The 26,460-nt window shown below is 29.0% G+C and overlaps 1 protein-coding gene across 3 annotated transcripts in view; it reads right to left on the minus strand.

The window, feature by feature from the left end:
• Window positions 1-26,460, minus strand: part of LOC108549397 (GTPase-activating Rap/Ran-GAP domain-like protein 3) — a 200,898-nt gene that overhangs the window by 134,736 nt on the left and 39,702 nt on the right. For 2 of the 3 annotated variants that reach the window (XM_017902755.1, XM_017902754.1), the window contains exon 1: window positions 17,316-17,638. The exons of the other annotated variant lie outside the window; for it this stretch is intronic. In XM_017902755.1, coding sequence (XP_017758244.1) covers window positions 17,316-17,638 — 323 coding nt within the window. Of the gene's footprint in view, window positions 1-17,315; window positions 17,639-26,460 lie in introns of those variants that run through there. 3 annotated transcript variants of the gene reach the window in all.

Consider the following 26,460-nt stretch of genomic DNA (forward strand, 5'->3'; position numbering starts at 1 on the left):
TATGAATATTTTCGGGAAATAAACAATGCAATATTTAAATCATGTAAACAAAGTAACAAATACGCAGGCAATACTGTAAATATTAATATTAATATGAATAACTAGTTGGTTTAATCGATATAGCAAGATCGTAAATTATTGTATTACGTATTGTAATTACGACCTCAACTGATACCGAAATGAGACCGCAGATGTCGCTAGCACTCAACACCATGTTGAGTTTGTAACCGTAGATATTAGCCTAAGTAATATATCGGATAAACTCGTCAATTTGTTAATTCGCTTTCAATTTCAGATGACTTTACTGATTACCATTTACTATTAATTTATTATCACTAAATTCTACTTGATATTTCGAATAATTTAAAAATATTTAACTTTGTTTTAATCATTTTTAATAATACCAGAAATAGAAGAACCCATTTAAAATTGACATCGTATGATATTGATTGACTTCCGAGACTTTTATTTCTTTGAAATATTTCAAATTGTTATTTTGAAAATAGAAAGGCTTGTACCTGTATACTTTATGCACTTGATTGATTTTACAACCTCGTTATATCGCTCGAACTAATTATAGGTTGCAATTTATTTTATACTATCTTAATAGTGATGGGATTTCCGTGGGTGGCAAGAAATTAACGATAGAATTTGTTTATGCAAATATTCGCACAAATACATGCAGATATATTTTCGTATATATGAAAATCGGTTGTTGTAAATGAATTACAACATAATTTCAATTAGCAACGCAAAATGAAGATATCTGACTAAATAATAAATATGAGCTGTACAGTAGGTGAAAGATGGAAATATGTACATCGTTATTGACGTTTAAAATTGTAATATTATTTAGATACTAAAATCTTAGTAAAAACACGAGAAATATTGGAAATTTAGATAATTTTAATTCGATGGCTAGATTATATACGACTCAATGGATCGAACGAATGAAGCACAAGCTTATTAGGTTAGTGCGTACGAAATTTCATTGCTTTAGAGTTGCAATGCACTGGAATATCTTCCAGTAAATTTCACCTCATAGTCAATTGTTTTCAACTGTGTTAAACGAGTAAATATTTGCTATAATACATCCACCAAATTCCAGCAATAATATGGTTTATAATAAAAATAATAGGGTTTTATTATCGACCATCATAAATCTTTGGAATAATAAGCCAATTTTTTTTGTACTATGATATTTACTAATATCACGCTTAATATCTGGCAACGAAAGCATTTGCCACGATCGTTTTGTTCAGGAGTCTGATAATTGTATATTTTGTAAAAATTAAATAACCTAATTATAATAGACGTGGAATTTAATTTTGCAACGCAGTTTTACAACTGTAGTTTCGTAGTTACTGACTTATTATAATTGCAATAATTGTAATAAGTTATATTTTCATAGCAAATTTAATATAAAAACAAATTAATAGAATGGTACATGCTCTAAAATACAATATTAGTACAAACTTAGAGCATCCGGACAAATGATCGAAAAAGTAATGAAAGAAGAATAATATCAGAAAATGGAATGAGCAGAGGTATTAAAAAATTCATTTTATGGTATATATATTAAAACAAAGAAAAGAATCGTGTAGTCAAATGACCAAAGCGACAATGCTGAATGCGTAATTTCGAATTAAAAATTCAAAACGATTTAGGTCATGGTAGGTATGATGCTAAGCACGAAATCGTGATGAAGATTCGCAATTCTGATATCCACTATAAGATGCAGATAAAACAGCAGTAAAAGATTCGAAAAAGTGAGTGTAATTGTACCATTTTATTACTAAACTTTACTACTTCAAAGCCACTTAAACTAAGTTTAACCTTGAAAACAAAGGGAATAATTAGAACCTGAATAAAAATATAATAACTAATAAAAAGATTACTTTTTCACAAAATCCTAATTATACGTCAAACAGCTTATAAAAACGATTTCGAATAAATTCAATTTGAAATTAAGATTAAAGTCGATATAGAATGAATATAAGGTGTCCTGCAATTATTGGTACAACCAAGAAGATTCTGATTGTAAATGAAAAACAAATCAAAAACGTAAAATTACATTTACATTTTATAACAGAATGTTATAATTTTTCTGTTAATGACATTTTTCATAATAACGTGAAAAGTGTGAGTGTGGTTTTATATGTGTGAATGCGAAACGAGATCGAGTAAGTGAAATCATTTGCGATGATATAAATATAATATGTGCGAGTACAGTCTAGTAAGAATAATGTTTGAAAAATGTTTAGAAGAATGTGCCAGAATAAAACAGTTATGTGAGAATCGTCAAAGAGGAAACATGGTTATGTAACGGTTAATAAGAGTGAGAGAAAGAGAGAGAGAGAAAGAGAGTGAGAGAAAGAGTGAGAGAGAGAAAGAGAGAAGAATTTTCTAGAAAGTGTCAATCAATTTTTTGTTTAAAATAATTTATTGCGAGTTGTTTTCGTTATTTAAATATTTTTACCTAAATATACTAATGTGTTAACTGTTAAGAAACTTAGAAGATATTGGTGTCTATTTCTATCCACAAAAAGGGATTACGTATAGCCTAATTTGTAACACTGTTTCATTTCAATATTCCATATATCGTTGCATTATTATTAGACTGCGGATTTTTATGCACATACACGTTTTTCTTATTACATATATCTTGCATATTTCGCATAAATGGCAGATGACTAAATATGTTGCAGATTTACTATATATTTTATATCTTCTTTTATGTTCGTAACAATTCGTGAATCATGAATAATAAATCATAAATCACGATATATTCATGTTACATGGCATAACTTTCCGTATAGGACTGTATGTACGTTTTAAATGGTACATCTGCAAAGGAATCAGAAAATATGCCAGCAGCATACTGGAGCAAATTTAATCATGTTACAATCGCATCTTCTGATGCAAAAAGACCATTTTTTGTTTATAAATCAATATTTTCAGACAAGCGATACAATTTTACACCAGAAAACCTTGAAATATATTGTTATATTGTTATATATTGTAACATAAATTATAATAAATAAAACGATAATAAAATAACTAAACCTTGAAAGATACATGTAATACATATGTAATGTGTGTTTATTGTATATCCTAAATAATGTTATCATAATATTTGCAAAATTTCCTGCATTTTATTTACATATTGTTTGCATATTTCTTGCATACTTCAAGGTGTTGTAGCTGCATAAAAATCCGCAGTCTAATTATTGTAAACTTAACATTCTTCTGTGTATTTTTATAATTTTGCTAATTGACAATCAAAAGTTGCCTTTCGAGTGCAAAGAAATAAAATTTTCTCATATTAGACTTTGTTTTAAAGAAGACTGTGATCAAATATGACATGGGTGTACCTGAACAGGAATCTACTGCTCGGGTCTCATAAGGAGTCTCAGGGTAGCATAGGAGAAAGAAGAATGGTCTGCTCGCTCTCGTCTAACTCCACCACGTTCGTCGGTAAATTATGCTGACATAGTAAGAGCATAAGTTACGTTGGCACTCTTATCTTATGTTAAGTAACTAACACTGAGATTTTATGTCCATGCCACTGCTTTATCGCGTTATCTCAGTTAATCTCAACGTACCTCTTCCGTTTCTCTTTGTCGCGTTATGCTGCATAATTTAATTTGTCGATGTGACATTGAACAATAGCGAAAATTTGCTTTTTTATCTTTATAATTGTGTGAAAAATTATGAACTTATCATATCATGATTAATTGAACGCGTGCACTTCTTTCGTGAAATTTCTTGTGAAGAACAGACAGTAACTCACAAGAATATTCTGTGAAATGTATATTTCTTTATTAGTACACTTTAAATAATTATTACTATTTTATAACACAACCATATCGAATAAAATCAAATGTTAAGACTAACATATTAGACATAACATATTGTCTAATATACATAACATAACATATCTAACGTATTAGACTGGTAAATATGTTAATTTCTACACATGATAAATTTTACAATTGGATATTTCACGACGGTAATTTTGCGATAATCTACTTCAATTTCTGTTTACGTTACATATGGTTTTAATTACGTAATAAAACTTAATCGATATAATATATATTTTATTAATAAGGATTTTGAAAGTTGTCATAAAAGAGGAACAATTATTTAAATTCGATAATTAATACTTTTGTGACTCACCATATACCTCACTATACACTAATATTTTTATATAATATGTGAATTAATTTATAATAAATAATAACTATTTTCAACGTAATAAATTCTTTCTGTTAGTCTTACAACTTTAGCGTTTGATAATACAAATTACCATAACACGTTGAAAAATTTCATAACAAGAATCGAAGAATAGGACGTAAACATAAATGTAAAATAACGTAGACACATTAGACTAGAATGATACCTGTTAAATCGAAACATACTTAACTGTATACACCGACACATCTCAAGATAATATTTAAAAGTAAATTTTCTTTGAAACAAATTTACAAAATCTTATTTTATGTTTTTGATGTCTTTTTTTATATAGAATTATTTCTTTTTCAATTATACCGCTAATTACAGAATACCTTACGAATGTATGTCAGGTAACCCGTACATCCAAGTACATACTTCGAGAGAAATTCTATTTTGTAAGTAATTCGAATAATTTGAATATTTGAGTGACAAGCCGGAATTTAAGTTATAAGATATTGAAATGAGAATTAAACAATTTTCGAATTAATTAGAAAACAAGTTACATAAAATTGTCATTAAACATTCATAATCTACACCAAATTATAACACTGAAATGAATGAATAGAAAAAGTGGTTATTTTTGTAATAAGAGAAAATGTTATAAAATTTCATAATTTATAATATATTAAATTATAACAATAAGACTATTCAACAAAAAAGTGGTTATTCCTTATAACAGGAAAGATTATTTTTACACCTCAATATAGGAACAAAATAATCACGTCTATGAAGTAATAATTATTCTCACCAGCTTCAATTTTGAAATAATTAAAAATTGATGGAATAGCTGGAGAAGATTTAAATTAAATATGAATTTAAGCCGCTTAGATCCAACTAAGCTGCTTAAATCACTCAAGCACGTCGAATTTTATTCAAACATCGATCGCTTGAATAATTATGCTACCTAAATATTACTTGCACAGCCGAGTACTTAATATCGTGGCTCAAAAACGCGAGTTCTATTCATGAATTTCAAACGCTCGAACAATCCTACGTAATCCTGTCAAATCTGTGAATTCATAAAAAGATTCGGAACGATACACTGGCTGTGAATTACGACCTGCGAGGATCCGTACCCTTGTCAAATTTCAATAGTACTGTAAGTACATTAGTAACAGTACTTTAAATACAGAACGATTCTTTTGTCAGAAAAGTCCAAAACAATGCCATCATAAAGAAAATAAAAACACCATGCTTGTGTGTATGTATAATCTGTAATCAGCTTTATTGTAATCAACTGGATCACAAAATAATAACATTGACGTGTTAAATTATGGTAAAATTCAATTGGGAGATCAAACGTACATAAAATTCTGGAGAAAACAATAACACACGCGTGCTACCTTTAACCCTTTTCACTTCACTGGTGCCAATAAGAGACATTGCCGATGTGCATTTATTTCGTTTCCACCAACAAAAATATGAAAGCGAATAAGATTATTGTATGAAGAAATTTATAAAAATATTTATAATTCTTTTTTCTTCTTAAAACCAATCTTTTGCTTTCAAAATGTTTTCCACTACAAATGTGCATCGAAATTGCTAACCGATGAAATAAAAAGAAATTCTAAATGTAGCAAATAGTACATAAATTTAATACGACACAGTAGAAAGAAATTTGTTATTAACACTAAATCTATTACAGCCAGTAAAAAGTCACCATTCTTGAATCTTAGATTAAAAATTCTGCATTCGACGTTATCGCTTTCATTAATGAAAAAACCAATGATCTGTATAAAATACGGCGAAGAAGAATGATATCTGCTATTAATTTTCAAGTGTACGAGGTTATACGATTATTGTTTAATTTTTATTTTACGTTGTTATTGAAAAACTCAACCGAAGAGAGAATTAATTTGTTATGCTGATATAAATTAATAAAAAAATTATATTATTATAAATTAGAAATTGTTAAATTATATTGTTACAAATGACAAAAAATTATAAATTAATTATAGAACAATAAAAAATTATTTTAAGTTAAGGACACATTATGCATTCCGAAACTTTTTATTTTTAATAGGTATATCATAAAAGTCATTATTTTGAACAATTTTTTTCTAAACATACATTTTACACAAAAGTTACATAGTTTTAAGGGCCACATGAATTGATATGAATAAAATTTTTCAAAATAGATTATCAATAGTTTCGAAAATATTCGGATGTGTCGATTTAAGTGGAACACTTTGTATAATCACTACTCGTCCTTAGTTTCTTAGATATTTGTGAACTTTTGCTCCTATTAAACTGAATTCTGCGTATACATACGCATTTGTGGCGACGTATATATACAACCACATCTAATTGCACTGCGCTAGACGTTTCTATGACTGTTTATACTATAAATGAAATATGAAGATGAGGTTTCTAATTTCAAAACGCAGTCAGTTGAATATATAATCTTCTCGAGAAATGCAAAGTACATAAAAATTGTATTAAAATTAAGAGTAAAATATTTAGAACAGTTACTACGAAATTATATAAATTATTAAATATTTTAGTTATTAGGACTTCTCATAGCTTTAAAATTAATTATAAATATTGTCTATATATGACCATTGCATGCTTTTTCATGTTATTGACAAAAATTCGAAGTTATTAGGACTAGGAAGTAGAAACGAATAGAAAAAATGGAAAGAAATGTTACCTAAAATATTCATCAAAATATATACATATACATAGCAGGGGTCTAAACGAACCTAAATATTGCGGTTGGTAGAGCTAGCGTGGATCAACAGTGTAATACTCTGATGGATGGAGGATTTAAATATAAAATCCGATATAAGGTAAGAAAGGAGAAAAAGGTATGTTAAAGAAGAACATGGGTTGTGAATCCACATTTTAATAAATACATTTTGTTTTTAAATTTCTCAGAAATTAGTAACTTTCTGCCCGTATACTCCAGTGCTTTGTTATAGTTATTAAATGGCGAGAGAGAAAGAGAAAGAGAGAGAGAGAGAGAGAGAGAGAAGGAAAAAAAGTTGCAATTCTATTTAAAAAAAATAATACAATCTTTGACAGCACATGTATTACTGCTTTTATGAGAAAAATATGGTTCTACAGATATAATACTCTTTATATCCTCTACTTTCTTTTCTTGATATTTCTCTATAACTGTAGCTTCATAACTGATTATTATGTAAAGCTGCTGGTGGGATTACCTTGTATACAGGAACTGTCGATATAGATGAAATTAGGTACAAGGATGATGAAAATTATGTTCGTGGAATTACACATGACTATTGATTCATATGTAAATGTATAAAATGCTATAAGAAATTCATTTAATATATCGCAGTGATATTAAAATATTCCATTCCTGTGCAATATGGATTTGTTTATGGAACGAGAGAAATTTTACGCAATAGAAGAAAGTTTCGGAAAACTTTCGTAAAAGATTGCTATTTCGTTTAAAAGTTCGAGTGTGATAGAAAATTACATCGAACGAAATGTTACGTGGTACGTAACGAAAACATGCAATATGAAGAATTATTTTTGTTGCCACTGCAATATTGTGCTGCTCGAGGTATCGTGTTTTCAAATACTTTGCGTAACAGAGATATAAAATAAAAAGTATCTTTCCCGAGTTTCATCTTTTCCTACATCTGTTAATAATGTGCAGTTATAAAATATTCTGTGCACGATAAAAATGAAAAGTAAATATACATTTTACAAAAATGTAATAAATGCAAATATTTGTATTTTGCGACTGTGATTCGTAAAATAACAGCCAAATAAGTTAGTAGAATTTTGTGAATAGTGTATTATTTACGGAAGAAAATAAATTTAGAATCTTTACTAGAAAAGGATTGCTAAAAATTTGAAAAGCAAGAAATATAAAACCAAAACGTACGATCAAACATGATAGAAGCAATATTATGATTTGGAATCATTTCTGGAAAGTTAATGAAGAAGTCGTTTTCGTTAACAGAACTATAAACAAATTTGGACGTTTAAATATCGTAAAATCAAATTTGATTCTGGGCCTTTCGACGCAATCGAAGCGTACCGCGAAGGTGATTACAGAGCACTTCAAATTAATTAAATTATCCCCCACAGTTTCTATATCTTGACACTAAAACTATTTACCCGAAATATATCATTATATATAGAATATAAAAATAATTATAATTCAAATAATATAATAGAAGTAAACAAATATACACAATTCCATTTCTATCTCAGTGAAAGTTAACAATAATTTTGTTACAAACATCTGTATGTCTTCAGCTATTACAAAAAGAAGAAATTTCCCATTATTTTGACAGGTTCCGTAATTCCAACGTTAACGCGATCAAAATTTTATAGGAGACATTAAACTGAAAATTAAAACTAAAAAACTGAAAATCGCGAATAAGAAACATAAATTTTATATATTTCTATTTAAACGATACTCATTTTGGTTACATCGGTGATAAGATGATTAGTTGCTAATAATAATTAAAGCTAAAGGTAGGTAAATAATTGTATTAATTAAAAATGAGAAATTCATTACTTCATTACTCATATAAGTTTACTTTTGATTCGTATTTTCACAGGTATGTAACTGTTTTATGTTCTTTCTCTTCCAAACTTTACAAATTTTATTTGCAAAATTTTTTCTGTAAAAGTTAACGGTCAGTTAAAATGAGACACCTTGTATATGTTACATCAGACTATATTTTTTCCTATTAAAACGTTGGCAGTAGGAAAAATAAAATTATAGCTGGTAAGATTAGATGAGATCGATTATGTGTTCATCTACTTTCAACTTACGAGGCGAAATTTCTGATAAAATTTCGGAAAATTAGCAAGCCATTAGTTTCGTGGACTACTTAATCTTTTCACCTTTAATTTTAGTCACCTTCTTGGAAAAGGTCCAAAAGAGTATGCAATACATTACAGCAAGGTGCTTTTAATGTGTTAACTCATTCATAGCCAGTGACGCGAATTCGTATCATTTATGGCTCTCCTTTAATTACCATAGACGTGAATTCATGTCATTTTCAATCTTTTCACCGTCGTTAAGGTAAATTCACATTTATGATCTTTTCTTCGATTATCGGAAATTGCAAATTCACATAATTTTAAATGCCGTAAAACTATAACTAAACATTTCTCGATGACGTGAATTCAAAGAATAATTTCTCATAAGCTTTATCTTTAAAAATATGTTTCATGATCTTTGTTCTTATTTTAGCACTTTCATGGTAGGCGTAAAGTCACATAATTGTGACTTGGCTACCAATACTTGCATATAAAATATTAGTAATTACATAATATATATTAGTAAAAACATCTAAACAATAATAATAACAATGTATAATGGTTTATACAGGATATCTAAGCTGTAGCAGGTCACCTAAATATTTCTTATTTTTAATGATACGAAAATCATTCTTGGCATAATTTAAATAATTTCGAAAAAAGGAATCTCGTGATAAAACAGTTATTTGTGCAGGATTACTTTATCCCTTTATTTTTTAGTCTCTTTCAAAGTCGTTGACTTTTCTCATCAAGCAAGTATGTATTTATGTTGAATAAAATTTTACCTTCAAATGACTTTGAAATGATGAACTGTGTCCCATCTATCGTGAGTTTTCTATGGTCTAAGGATGGTGTTCGGTCCTGGAACCGAGAGTGTTTTTGAATTTGGAAACTTAATTCTTCTGACATCGAATTAAATAAATTATCGTATTAGTAAAGCATGGTTCTCTACATTAATGGATTATTCGACGTTCTCGATGTAAACAGAACAAAGTTGAAAATTCATTTCTGTCCTAACTTAGAATTAGTTACTTATAGGAATATCATATTTTATAACGTAGAAACGTATATTTCGTCAGAATGCTTTATTTAGTTCGATATCAAAATAAATAAGTTCTCAAACCTAAAAGAAATTTCGATTTTGAGATCGCATATTATACTCGCGATAGACCTGTTGTACATATGTTGATTAGCTATAAAATAAATATCTTTGACAATAATCGATATTGCCTGAAAGACTTAGATAAATGGTCAAAATAGCAAATGTTACCTATTTATGACATTTACTATGAAAGTATTAATGACAGTGTTCTGTGGCAACTAGTTCCTGAATTTCTTTAATGTAATCAAATTTCGGTATTCGAAAATTGAAAAAATTAACGACTGTGTCAATTTGTATTTTCACATACTTTGTATCTTTTCAAACAATTTTCAATGTATCTATACATATTGTACGAGTAAGAATTTTTGAATAAACTTTATACTCTCAATACATATACTCACTTTTAGCTTTCGTTGTACAATGTACTTAAATAGTGATAAAATAATGACAAAAAAATAGCAAAATATTTTACCTACAATTTTAGTAACAATTTATCTGTAAATGTAAATTAAAAGAAAACAAATAAGATCAATATAAATTGACAAGATTTTCACAATAAACTATATAATAATATATGTAGTGAATTAAATATGTTTTTACTTACCGTACTGTTGTTAAATTAATTGTGTTTTAATGTATAAGAATATTTATTATAGTTAGTAGAAATATAAATATTTATTATATTTTTTTTCTATTTTATTTATATACTTTTATATAATACATTTAAAAATTTGAAAACAGCAGTGGAACATGAAAGTGACAATGTAATTTTGTGATATTTAGATAAAAATAAATATTTAGGTAGATTGAAATAAAATTTAATCAAAAGTGCTTTCGATATGTACATATGGGACAGCTTAAAATTTTAACATGACAATGATCCTAAGTACAAATTTAGAGTTATGGAGAAATATTTATTATACAATTATTCTGAAATGTATCACTCTCCTTTCCTCTAGATATGAATAAAATTGGGAATTTATGAGTGCAATTTGATCGCAATATCCGAACAGCACCCAAAAGAACAATAACAGAATTAAAAAAACGTTCATCAGAAAAAAGTAGTTATATTATATAAAAATGTAAAAAAAAGAATTATATGACCAAAAGTCTATAAGAAATTATAAAAATGATTTACTTGTAAAATAATAAGTATTTGACATACTTTATATGAAATTTGTATAATTTGATCACTATCTGAATATTTTTGCGATGTGAAATTTTGATATTCAGTTTATCGATAATTATGAAAAGAATTATGCATCTATATGTATTAACTATAAAAAGAAATTTATCCTCTAAATTTGAAAAAATTCAACCAAAAAGTCTTTTTGATAAATTAATCGAGAATATTATTTTAGATGTTAAAAGTAAGAAAAATAAGAAAAACTAGACTTCAATTACAATTTTCTAAATCATATAACTTAAAGTGTTAAAGTTTTCTCTGCCAATCAATTGATATATTTACCTTCGTAGAAAATAACTTAGAGTAACCTTATTGATACGTTGATACTTGACCCTATTTGTCTGAATTTACTGAAATATTAATTTCTTTATACATACAAAAATAGCAAAATTTTACTTTTAGAAATCGATACTTGTTGTTTTATTAACCTTTCATGAAAAAATATATAAAAGCAACAGTGGCATTTCTGGCATATACTACGTGTTTAGTACTGGCAGTAAAAAGGTTAATACAGAGTTACCCGCATGTGTGGTCACAGCTCTGCCACTTCCTAGAATTGCTTGTCTGGAGCAGGGCCTATGCAGACGATGAATCAACCAGTATTGTATTATCAAAGCGAAACAATTGTTTTGAAGGAAAATTGAGATGACCCCAAAACCGGCCGAGTAATGATTCTATGTGTAAAGGTAAGCAAAAAAAAAAAAAGGAAATAACAGTTTTCCCTTTAAATCTTTGTTTTCGAGGAAAATGGAGATGAAAACGTGTGAAATACTCGTGTACCAATTGTATGTTTCGATTTGTTGGAATTCTGTTTCTATTCATGATTGCTTTTGTAAACGTAGACAATATTATTTTCTGTTTTCCGTCGCTTCTGCTCTCATTTTTACTGTTCATCTGTATTATTATTAATGCACGGATCAAGAATATATGGACATGATCCATAAGTATTCCTAAGGACGAAACAAAGGAAAGTAATAATACAAAGCCGATATCACGAAAATAAGGTAATAACAATAACGGAAAACAAATCGTGACATCGTCCGTGTTTTATAATGCGAAAACGAACAGAGATGGAAACCCAATAAATATTCAAAAGTTAGTACACGACACTGCAACAGCACCTTGATGAATCTCAAAATTTATATTTCTAGAAAACGAAGCCTCAAATGCAAAGATTTATTCTTCCTTTTGAACTTATTTTGCATGTAGAATAATTTTAAACGTATACACGTATATATGGCTTCATAAATGCATGTGCACAATTGTACATCCTTTTAAAGAATACACAGTGAAAAATTTATTATTTAAAAATATTCGCTTATCTACTATATATATGAATTATGTACGATAAAGAATAAGCAATATTGTGTATATAAATATTAACATTTCGATATATGAGCCGTTCACTGTGCAAATCGATTAACTCCATTTTTTGAAAAATCTTAAATATAAAAAGTTATGACTATACCAAGTGCTTTGACATTTAAGTTTAAAATTTTTCAAAAAGTGAAGTTAATCGATTTGTGCAGTGAACGACTCATATATCACTCTTTCTCTTACTTAAAACCTTTATTTTGTCATACACGTGGCTACTTGAGCAAACGTGAGATAATATCAGCTAATTCGTGAAAATACACATTTGGTATATGACCACAAGTCGTGGCCATATACGCTGATATCGCTGCACAACAGTAATGAGCAATCCGTGGTCAATGGTTTACATGCAGCTGTTTAACTATTGTATATTCCATATATATTGTATAGTCCATAAACATTGACAATTCCATTTGGTCGAAGTGTTAATATTTCAGCGAATTGTACATTCCATAGGAGTCGTGACTCGCATGGAATCTTAAATGTTCAATTTTGGCACACTGCAGAAGAAAGGTTATTCGTCACTGTACAGTAATGTCTCCATAAGTGGCAATCGCCTCTGTTCACTCGATACGGAGAATGAGAATAACGATTGGGTAAACATATCGTTCGTCCAATTCGGAGATTCGGGTTCCTGTTACAGAAATTTAAATACAATCCAATAAAAGAAAATCTATTTCGTCAAATTTTGACTTTTCCTTTGTAAAAATATGTTTAATATATTTATCTGGGATTTCTTCTGATAAAAATATAATCGAATATGAAGGATCTAAAAGATTTTAAATTGATAATAATAATATCGTAATACCTAGTGCATGTGTTATTGCGAAATTCCGAAACTTGATAAATCCTAGATTTTACGTGAATCCTGTTATTTATCGTAATAATAAAAGTTCGAAAAAGTATATAAATAAAGAGTGTTCCAAAATTCATGCAAGATTTCAATCTTACGGCATTTATATGACAAAGTGTTGCCAACGAAAAAGAAGACAGTGTGACCGCTGACAGCTCAAGGATATTAAAAATACAGCGCTACGCGAAAGAACAACGCATCTTCATTGTCGAGCAATGTTTTCAACTTTTAATCAAAAACCTGTGTTTTGTTATCAAAATTACTTCTTGCGTGAATTTTGGGACACCCGATACTTTACTCTCGTGCTTTTACCAAATTATTTCTACAAATGCGAAGATTCACTGACAAATGTTCATGAGCAAGCTCGCACATTTGTGCCTATGCGAACCGTGGCAGAAAAGTCAAGAAACATTAAACAAGGGAGTTGTAATTAAATTCATTCCACGTAATGAAACGAAATTTAAACCAAAGCGGATTTTTAACAATTGCTAATGTTAAATCCCAACATTCAAGGAAATAATTTGGTAAAAATCCGAGGTGGGAGCATTTACAAGCTGTTTCCGGACTTTTAAGACCTCTTCGTGGCAAATGTTAGGATTTAGCTAATAATCTATCAATTTTCAGGCTTTTACAGTGATACGTATGCAGCGACCATCATTCTTACCCTCACCGCTAGGTGGATTCCTACTTCGAGGACTTTATCGCAAGTCCTCAGAAAACTCTCAATTCTTCTATATATATAACTTTCCGACCTTCCAATAGTATCCCAGTGTCTAAGTCAGGACCTGCTAGGGTAGCCTTTACTGATGAGTCCGCTAGCAGGCCCAGGACGAAACGCATCCCTTCCTTTTCCTACCGTCCCATCTAGCTACGCCACCACCGAGGATACCAGCGACCAGCTGACATCAAAGATGGTGGAGGAGACACGTATATAAGAGTAAGCGAGCTCCGGTTATGGATAAGGCGACGTGAGTAAGGAGCACGCAGCGGCGATCGGTGAATAGACAAAGGAGGCCCACCTTTAAAAGGGGCAAACCGAGAAGCGACTGGGGACAGTTTCACGTGGACAGTTTTATGTGAGAGACGAGAGAATACTGGAGGCGAGTAAAGTGCGATCAGCCACCAAGAATTGGAATTATTTAACCCAGCCATTTCGCTCCTCCCTTTACACGTACATAGGTATAAAACAATGGCTGAATGTGTTCGAACACCGTGTTTCGAAAGAATTCTCTAACTCAAAATTTCTAATTTTAACGAAAGTTTGCGTACACGTAAAGCATAGCGCGTTACACGCGGATTAATCTCTTTCTCGGCAGAAAATGGTTTCGAGAGAATAAAATCAATGATTAAAGTTTTAACAATTTTTCGGATCCTTAAACGGGATCTCACAGGGAAAAATTTTTATTATAAAATTGCTAAAATTTAAACATTTTTTATTTGTAAATTTTTATTTTATTTCGTATTATTATACAGTTACATTTACAAAAAGGCAGAGATCAGACTGTAATTTTGAGTTACGATTTCATCTACCCGAAGTACAATAATATCTGCAAATAAAAATGTTCATGCATGCGTAACTCGTTATGTTTTACATACACGCATAATTTCGTTAAAATGAGAATTCTTGAGTTAGAGTGCACCCTTGAAATATGTATAGCATTCGAACACTCGTGAGCTACTCCGTACGTATTGTTCGTGCCTGGTAAGAAGTCTCGCGGAAGGAATGCAGGTTTAATTGGTCAGAATGGAAGGAAGACGGCCCATTTAGCACAGAGTTTCGGTTTTAGCCAAACTATTGTCCAAGGTGGTCGCACATACCAGCTGGACTGTGTAAGAAAGATCGTGGATGATAGGTGGACCGATCCATCAGAGACGTTTTAACGTATGGGCAAAGTCGGAGATCTTGATTGATAATGCGACCTCGAAAAGAGATTAATATAGAAAGTTAAGTTTAATAAAATATAGAAAGTTAGTTCGATAAGATGAAAAGTGTTGAAGAAACTTAATGCTTATTATTTAAACAAGAGTATATTAATTTTATATAATTATTATGATAATTGAAAGTTCTTAATATAATTATTAAGATAATTGAAATTAATTGAAAGTTTTATATAATTATTATGATAATTGATAATTTGGAAAAAATTCTTCCCAATTTTTATACGGAGTCCAGATAATTTAATCTCTAGGGCTCTACTCATTTCTTAATTCGTCTCTGTGATCGATTTACTTCTCTTGCCCTTATGTAGTCTGACACGCACTGTACAAGTTGCATAATAGATGATTGGGATTCGAAGTGCATCGATAGTCACTTTGCTTTAAACTGAATCTTACGTCGAACTGACGATGTCGATAAAATTTTTCCGTAACTGAAGTTGAATGTTCATGAAACATTGACACGTACAAAAGCATTACTGTATGTTGAAAAACAAATAGTTTAATAATACTATTATAAACAAATATATAAAACAATAACACTGTCCAACACGAATCTCATCTCACAATTCTCATCTTAAACAGAAGTTTGCAGGCAGAATTGTTTTATTGCGCTCGGTCTATGAAAAATTCCAATTTTTCTAAAAACGTTCGATTTTTAGAGAAAATGAGGTATTACGAAAAAAATTGCAAACATTAGAAAGATCAAATTGGTTTTAAAAGATACAGGAGAAATTCCCAAACATAATTTAAGTGTCCATGAATATAATATATTTTAATTCTAAATAATCACGAATATCCATTTAAGTATAAAAGTGGCGAAGTACGTAAGCTCTGCGTATTTTTGCATATTTACGAAGTGTTTCTCGTGTAATACAAATTTACTCCGCAGTGTTGCATTGTGTGGATATTTCTGACACAGAAGCTACCCAGCAGAGATGTCGAGGGAGTTTTTAATCGGTCACATCGAGAAAATATATGTCGAGAACGCGTGAATTGCATTTTGCCGTCATCTCTCGCCTATCTGGCTTTCGCAGTGCCGTAACTATCGAATCGAAGTCCCCGAAGATTAGTTGCTTCTACAAAAAGAGAATTTTTCAAAAGCTGAGATTGATACAGCAATTTCGCTTCCAAATTCTTGCAAGGTCAAGAGAAAACGTGACACCTGTACATTCTACCTGAATATTACAAAATCGAAAGAAAGCAAAATTTGTTGGACAACGTAATCTCACGAACAGTACGATACCTGAACATTAATATAAATTATTACATAGAGTATCACGGATTTTAATATTCAAACTTTGTCAATATATTCCGTGGCACTAAATAAAAAAAAAAAGAAGATTATATAAAAATAGGCCATTTAAATCTTCATTAAAAAATTATAGTAAAAATAAGAATACAAATCGCGGTTTCTGCGATACAATGGATAATTAAATCGGCAATATTTACATTTCATCTATTTACGTAAGCTGTGTTTACTATCTGAAGTCGTCACATTCGGAATTAATTAATATTCCATTGAAAATGTTCATCGCTGCTGGCAATACATGATTGACAGCGATCAAAGGCCGAATTTTAGCTGCGAAAACTCGATTTCTATTTGTTACGTTTCATTCGTCGCATTATTAATTCTTTTCATTGATTCATTATGCGAATTTATTCAAAATTCCCCGCAGAAATTGTAAAAATAATTAATCTATTCGAGCATTTTACGACAGTAACCGCAATTCTACTCGTACCCGTACTTTCGTCGTAATTCTTTAACTGGGCTTTAAATTTAGTAATTTCTTATTTAGTCCAGTAGAATTGATCGGTAAAGTTTGAATATTAAAAGCTGGAAGATTGGAAATTGATAGAACTATGATTAAGAAACGTACACGTGATGGCTGGCCCGTCGATGCAGATGTCCGGAGTGAGCGGCAGACAAGGCGGACACGCAAACCGATCTGGACCTGTTCCTGCGGATCATCTCGTGCGCAGCAGGCAAGGTTTCCTCGTCGCTGTCGCTTTCCGTCACCGAGCTCCCGTTTCCAGCACAGCTCTCCTTTCTTCCTTTGCTTCGTTTGCACTTCTCTACACCGGCAGCCGCCGATGAGGTCGAGGTCGCCGACGAGGAGACCGGTGACACGTTTGTGGATGAGCTACTCGTCAACGAGACTCCTCGCAAACGAGAGACCAGCTTTATGTCCAAGCACAACATCTTTGCGAATTTACTTTACGACAGTTCTTTCTCTTTTTCTTCTCTTTCCTTTCTTTACACTTTCTTCCTTTTAATTTTCACGCCTCGGATCGATTTCTCCGATTCTTTTAGGCTTTCGTCCAGTCTATAACGCTAGTCTTTGGCAGCAGTTGAGAGGGTAATAGGTGTTATAACTGTTGAAAATTACGATACGATTCGTGAGGATTATATGGGTTTTCCGTCCTTGGGATTTCGAACTGATTCTGCGGATTATGTCACGTTATGTTTTAATTTTTATGCTATTTTTGACTGGTCATTCTTCTGTGACAGTGATTGTGTTAAAACGGCGGTTTTCAACCGGTGTGCCACGAGAGATCTACAGGTGTGTTCAAGACTTTTAAATATTATGCAAGCTACGTAAGTGAAACGGCAATGATCATAAATTTATTATTTATGTTAGATAACAATCGAGTTCCAACGACGAAGAGACTTCCGCTTCACAAAATAGATTCCAAAATGTCTACTTAGTTTCCATAAATTTTTTATCTTTTATATTTGTGTTAAGTTATTGTTCCACAAATGAAACAAATTCATCGAGTTATGTGATATGACAACCTCGTATAATTTCTAAAATATTTATAACGAAAAAATATTTTATACAGGAATTCCGGATATTAGGGAGTACTTGCGATACTAACAGATTTCTGAAATCATCTACTCATTTATAAAAATAAAGAAAAGATCTTAGATTTTCAAACGGTGTTCTTATTTTTCTTCTATACAAACTTCAGAGAGAAAATTTTGTAGATAAATATTTAGTTGAAGGAGGTTTTTAGATTAGGAGTCGGGAAAATGTTACTATTTAGATTGCTTTCCCTAGCACGAGGAACTAGATAATAGTCTTATGCACTCGGCATTTCATTATGAATGTTTTAAACATGTAAAAAGTTGTATAATTTTGGATTTCGTCCAAATATTGAGAGCGTACGTATCGCGGTCTATAGTAGTCTTCGAGAAATTCGTTTTAAACGGTGGATACTTTAGCTTCTGAACTACGAATGTAAAACAAAAAATCGAACATATTTTTAAAGTGTATAAAATTTCCGAGATGGTGAACCTGCGAAAGTGAAGAAAAATCGTTCTTTCCAAGTTGAACTTTATTTTATCACTATTTTTATTTTTACACTTTTACATCTCTTAACACTAGATCTACCGATCAGTAATGAATATTTAATATAGTAATAAAATTTAAAATAGTAATGAAAATAAAAAAGCATACGTAATTACGATCACATTCGAATGAAAATCAATATTAATTTTGCCAAAAACAACTGCATAATCTCAGCAATTACAGAGATAAGAAGTTCAAAACAAGTCATTTTAACCCCTTTGGTAGTTCTAGTGTTAAGCACTAGTTTTCGTGTCTTTTATTGCCTTTTGTTTAATTTAATTACCGTTTAATTCAATAATAATATAGTTTTCGTGTTTCTTTATTGTTTTTAATAGTTCACGATATTCTTTGTTTTTCACTATGCCCCGTAGTAGTGGATCTTAATTTATTTTTCTTGTTTTTACCACTTTGTAAATAGTACCTACTTATCGTAACGTATCTCCCTGTATATAATTTTTAACTTTGACATAATTTGATTCAACTCGCATACCACTTGGGGATATTCAACGCACTATCGGTGGTACGCGTGACATAGGTGGCGTACTAATCGCTGTTTCACAGAAGGTGATTCATAATACGCCATAAAATGATAACACACACTATGATTCTCAATGTTTCTCGAGTAACTCCAAACGCTATATTTCGGCAGAAAAAATGGGAATCATATGATTATAAATCAAATTTGATTTCAGAGGAAGAGGTTAGTAATACACGTTGCTATTGTTAAAGTATTTGAAAAAATTACTATCTTCGTGAACATTTTAAACCACATGAATATATCATGGTAGTTAATTTTTGAACCTCGTTGGTTCATTTTTTTTTTTTATTTGTGTTATTTTGTGTATTCATTTTTCGTATAAACAAGTAAAATTTGTGGGAAATAATGCAAACTGCATTATCTTCTGTATTATGTACCAAGGACTGTTTTACACGGACATTAAATTTGTAAGTTACGACTGCTAAGAGTCGTTCATCATTAATCTGAATTAACAAGTTGCGCAGCTGTGTACAGGTCAATCAGGGCATCACTTTAGTCGGCTACTGGTAATTAAGGTAAGTAGTAAAACAGTGTTGAACGTTTTCTTAAATATCTGGTTCATTCCTATCTTTAAATTGGACAAAGCTTAACGGTTTTCTGCAAAAGTTAACCAAGTTTTCAAATATTAAGTCGGGTAGTCTATATAAATAGAATTCAAGACCACTTTGATATTTCGTTAATAAATAACTGCTTTAAAGAAACCTTTTTAACATTGTATGCACCACTGGATACCATACAATTTTTATACGAAACGTGCTTTTCTAGAACAGGCTTTAGAAGTTATTTTAGGTGGTCAATATACGGAACTGTATATGGGATACTTTGTAAAATGTAGAATACTCTTTTATACTAATCTACTTTATGATATGCATCTAAATATAATATAATATTATAATTATAACATATTTTTGTTTTATAATTATACACATATATATGTATGTATATATGTATACGTTCTATGTTAACAATTAATAATAATTATTTATATATAAATATAATATAATAAATATAGTATAAGTATGTAATGATAATTGAAGTAATTTGATAAAGGTAATTAGATACATGTAATTACGTTTCAATCTCGATAATAATTAATATTAGTTTCCTTAGAAACAGTTCCATGTCTTCAATAACGACAGAAACAAAATGTCCGTAAGAAGTTACTTTTAACTAGTTTAACAATTCTGTTATCAAAAATCGATATGAAAGGCAAAAACAATGAATGTGGTTTATATAGACGTGTGTTATATTTTACTTTTGATAAGACCTATTTTTGCACTCCACTACTTCAGCTGTTTAACTACCTGTGTATTAGATATTTGAAAAGATAATCTTTGTCTTGTACCCAAACCGACTGATGTCATGCTATGGAATTTTTCAATCCTTCGAGAATTCCAAGTATTTGTTTAACATTTATACTAAATTTGGTTATAGTAATACCTAAGGATGAGTTTCTCGAAATGTCGAAGCTCCGAAAGAACCCTTGAGAATTTGAAACTTTGTACTTTATTCGTGATTCGATATTCTCGAAATTGATAACTAAAGAATGTAAGCAAATGGCGGTCGATGAGATTTGTAAGTGCTTGAAAATAGTTTTTTCAAATTTTGTTTCCTTTTATTATAGTAATATTTAATATTAGTAACAAGGAAGAACTGCTAAACCAGCAAATGTTAAGCTAAAAAAAAAGGAAAAAGATAAGTGAATATAAAGAATGTATTTTAGAAGCGAATAAACTGAACTTTCAAATTGAATGAAAGCAGAAATTTGTTAAAATCAATATAGATTTTAATGTGACAAGACTTTAGTACTTAACCCAAATTTTCTCCCTAAAAGATAAAATTAGCACTTCGAGTTTTGAAAGTTTCAGAAGTTTCAAAACCTCGGATATTTCTCAGAATCAAGATTCGCGATCAATTTTAGACTTAAATTTGAAAATTGAAAATTTGGGTTTCGACACATCTGTTGTACATCAGTTATATTGTCGTAATTTGCTATTAAAAATTAGTTAAATATAAAAATAACTGCAATTCGATCATTTTCTCATTGTATTTCGTATACCATCGATATGACAGAAAACAAAGCATTACCAAAAGTATATAAGTCTTGAAACTTTTGTAACGAAGAAAATTTTTTCTAAGAAATACAGTGTCTTATATTTTCAGAAATCAATAAAGCTTTCTTACGTAACTACAATTTCATTATTATAATACTTAAGCTATAAAATACTACCAAATATTATAATACTTAAGGTATACAAAATGCGACAAAGAAACATATTTTATTATTTAAGTGGAATTTTAAAATTCTCACCTTAGTACTCGAGTTATAGTTTTGGTTAAATGACTTTACATAAATTTTATAGCCGATTTTAAAGATTATTAATAGTCATTTCGAATGGTCGCATAATTTATACACAATTTTGAGGAGTTAGAGGATTTTTCAAATTATGAAACTATAATTGTTAATAAATTGTTAAAAAGTGTTATATCTACATGGCTTACTTTTATCGTATTAGGAGAAGTTCAGGTCCTTTAAATATTGATGACTTACAAATATTAATTACCAATTTTGATTACAAGTTCAAATTTAATTTAGAAATTTACAAAAATATTAGCGAAATGATAACTAAAAAGAAAATACTTAAAAGGTAGAAAAATTTCATAGTAAAAGAAAAGGTAAAATTAAATTTCTAAATTTCAGAGATAAAAGTTATCAACATAAATTAAATCATTACGTATATTTGAAGATTAAAATTATAACAACTGTAATTAATTATGTCTCTATAACTACTGTATTTTGAAATAGGATCTGTATAACATACTGCGCTTTTGATTATTTTCAAAATTAAATGAATTAATACCATTTATGTGATTAATTATAATTAGTAACAGTAATTTTAATAAATATTTTTCGCCTAACCATAATAGAATCGCTGAAATTTGTGGAGATTTATTACAATTTTAATTGTCTTTAAACACGTTTTGTGCTCATTGCTGGAGTAAATATTCCAGCAAAAATTTAAATCCGATTAAAAATAATTCGACTTAGTTCGAGGAAAACAAGCCATGCAGGATTTTTATTCCTTTCCCCTTTTATTTATTTTACTGCAACACTTTATTAACAAATACATTTTTATTTACCCAATGAAAGGTTTGCTCATTCCAACATTCGTAGACTACGACAATCATAATCATAATTATTTTAATAAACTGTACGGCAAATTTATTAAGAAATGAATAAATATTTTTATTTGCAAACAGCGATTTGAAAGGTATTTTTTAATTAGTGATAGAAATGTTAAAATTTAGTGAAAGTGATTACTTGCAATCTAATCATACTCAAATTAATCTAATCTATTCTATTGTTAGTCGAAAAATATAAATTTTCTGATCGATTACCTGCCAATATCTTTGAATTTCTCTTTAAATAATAAGTTAACTTTGTAATAGATCAGTAATTGCATAGTAATTTCAATTTTCATTTAAATAATAAGTTAACTTTGTAATAAAGTAGTAATTATAGTACTTTGAATTTTTACTTGAATAATAAAAAATAAAAGTTAAGTTCTCCATGCTAACAGCGTTAATATTATACCACAATTTTTAATAAATGAGCAGAAATTTTCAATATAATTTGGAATTCTGTTTTTCTTTTAGTAACACACTTTAATCGGTTTAAACTTTTATTTAAATTAGAATGCTGTTCTACTATTTGATCATCCTATAATCAATATGTTATTAACAATATAGAGGAACTTCGTTGTTCCATGTTTTCTATTAATCATAATTGGTCATAAATATCGAACAGTCCGAACATAATGTCATTTGAGTGCCATCGTCTGATAATACTTGATTGTTTTTTCACATAAAATATTAAATTATTTTGTCACTGTCTTTGATATATTATCCTATTTTAAATTATTAAATTATTAAAACTTAAATTATAAGTATCTGAAGCATTATTTTCTTCTTGTCTAAGAAGCCCGCAAAATTTTTTATTGTCAATATAATTGTGCTAATAGGATTATTATGAATGTAAATCGTTACTGTGAAAAAAGATTTATTTCGTTCTCTTCTATTCATATATTTAGACATAATCTATTTCCTGGTTTTTGATCTAATTATCATGCATTTCGTCTTGTGCTAATTATTAAAAAGATAGTATTTGCAAGATCTAAATAAATAAATAAATAAAACTCGACTACTTTTTGCTAATTAATTATATTGCAGTTATATCGTGATACTTAGCGATAACTGGGTCACCATGTCAACTACAATTTAAATTTTTATCAAGTGGTATATACATTTGTACGTGTAACTAAATAAACAGAAATTTACAGTGGAACTTTTACGAATATATTAAATTTTTTATCACTTTTGTATCAAATAAGTTTTAAGCTTGAAATGTATGCGCGTCGATTTTAAAAAACTAGGACAAACGTTTGAGTAAATTTTGCAGAAAAAAGGGAAAGAATACAATTTTACATGGTTCGTCGAGTTTTATTTTTCTGTGCCTCGTATTTTTGCCACAAGCAAATCGATTTAGCAGTGAAGTGGAAATTTATTCGTTTTACCGAATTACGCGATCTCTTTGTATAAAACTGGTCCGTAATATTTTATTTCTAACTACAGTAACGGAAATATGTAGAAGAACAGTATAAAGTTACAAATGTATATAATAACATTTCTTTTTTATTACGCTTCTATTTGTCACGAGCTTTTGTTTACGACTTTTTATTTATAATTAATTATAATTAATTGCACTTTTTAAAATTAAATTTTTTAATTAATACTGCTTTATTAATGACGACAATTTGAAACAACTAATTTGTCAAACGATTTTTAATTTTTGGGAGAAGTGAAGAAATTTCCTATTGTGAAAGTAAGAACAAAAATAATTAAAACTTTAATATCATTAAATCAAAAATATAGTTAAATACTGTATATCTTTCAATAACAAATTCTCATGTTACCAATTACATTTTTGTGTTATATTACGAACAAGTATTTGCATATTTATTTTTTTTACGGGAAGCCATAACAAATATTTCCATAATTGCAAAGCTTTTTCAATGACAAAAATAATTTAATACAATTTTAAATTTTAACTTCGTTAAAAGCGAAAAATAATAATTATTCGCCAATAATGCAATTATAAAATGGTAAATATCAATGTAATTAAAATAAATATTCAATATTGGATATATAAACATATTTAATAGGGTAAATTGCATAAACTGTTATAAATGTCACAGAAGCACATTACTGTATTGAAAAAATTAATTTAAATATCAAGAAAGCAATATATATATATTTTTGTTCATTAAATTAATAATAAGACGAATCGGACCATGCCATTTTATGGCTTATTTCCTACAAATGTAAATTATAAAGCAATGAAAATTGTGAAATATATTTTAATATATAATAAATTGTAAAACAATGAAATCGATTAATTTTTTACAATATTTAAATATTAATATATGTTTATAAATCTTAAAAGTTTATCTTTTAAAAAATCTTCCTTTGAATTATTTTTATGGGAAAAAACATGATATGAAAAATTTTTTAAGAAAAGATATAAAGAAATATGGAAGCATCTTTTTAAAATCATTTTACTTCATTTTTGAACAAAACTCTATGTAAAATGATTTTATTCGTTTAATTACTCGCTATTAATTTGAACAGCTATTAAGCAGCAAAGAAATATAATATTGCGGTGTATGCTAGAAATCCTTCAACCTTATAAAACCAATTTCTTCTCTGTAACGCACATTCCGAAAAATTTGCATCAAGAGATTAAAATAGGTCAGATCATGTTCATTGTTCATATTAATGCACAAAAGAAGGTATAATTTGCCCTAATTTATCAATGTATCCTATACTTAAATACATGCATATATGGAATGTGCAGTAAAATCAGAGCCACTTCACCAGTAGACGTTGAAGTGGAATATGAAAACAATGGAAAAAGTTGATATGAACGTGAATTCTCTCTGACATTGTTCTTGAATGGCAATCCCTTTTCTATTATAGTAAGTGTTATTAATTTGAAGATTCAAAAGGTTTTGACACGTGGAAGTATAATATATCAAATAGATAATATTTATATATATCTTTGTATTAATGCGAGAATTAATTATTTTTAATATATATTTACTTAAATATATTATATTAGACAATGGCATATTTAGATATTACATAATAACTTATGCTTTTCATTGATTATTAAATAATTTATTATTTAATAAATTTTTCAGGTCCTATATTTATGATTAAACTCTTTCGATTCGTATGTTAAATAAATTTTCATTATTATCTATTAAATAATTTATCCAAATATAGCACGATCTGTATATATATATCAATTTATAAAACGTAAGACACAGACAATAATAATTAAAGTGATATGATGAAAGTAAATAAGTATATATATATTTACGTTTTTATTCAAATAAAAATCAATATTAATTTTGGTAAAAGTAGCTATATGTTTCCAGTAATTGCGAAAACAAAAAAACTGTACCTAGTTAATTTAATTAGTTTGGTAGTTCCAGTAATAACACGAATCAAACTATGTCAAAAGATCAAACCAATATTACATATTAGACTTATGAAAAATAAATTATCGTATTTTTCAAAGGTTTAATTACACAGTGAGACGTTAGTGGAGTACAAAAATGGCTATAATTCAAAACTAAAGTCTAACAAGATATACGTTCATAATACCTTCTTTCTTCCTTTTTCCGTTCCTTTTTTCATTACTGAAACAAGTCACGGGTTATGAAATACGCGTAGAATAATTGTTGCGTTTCATGGAAATGGATTAAAACTAAAATGCCGAGTTATATCATATCACAATTCATACTTTCGTATGAATACTCATATATTACTTTCGTAATACAACTTGTATTATGAAGGAAAATACATTCCACATTTAAATTAGAACGCTGTACGATCAAGTAAAGCGTGAAAATAATCGAACTAAGTGGATGCACGAGATTATTTTCCAAACTATTGCAACTGTAGTAAATTCCACATTAAGTTTAATTTAATTAAACGAGAGAATTATAATGTGGAATCCTTAATATTTTGTTACAATTTTAGTTTTCTTATTACAAAGTTACATTCCTG

This window comes from Eufriesea mexicana, unplaced genomic scaffold (assembly GCF_001483705.2).
Source record: "Eufriesea mexicana isolate 0111107269 unplaced genomic scaffold, ASM148370v2 scaffold1992, whole genome shotgun sequence".
NCBI classification, from domain to species: Eukaryota; Metazoa; Arthropoda; class Insecta; order Hymenoptera; family Apidae; genus Eufriesea; species Eufriesea mexicana.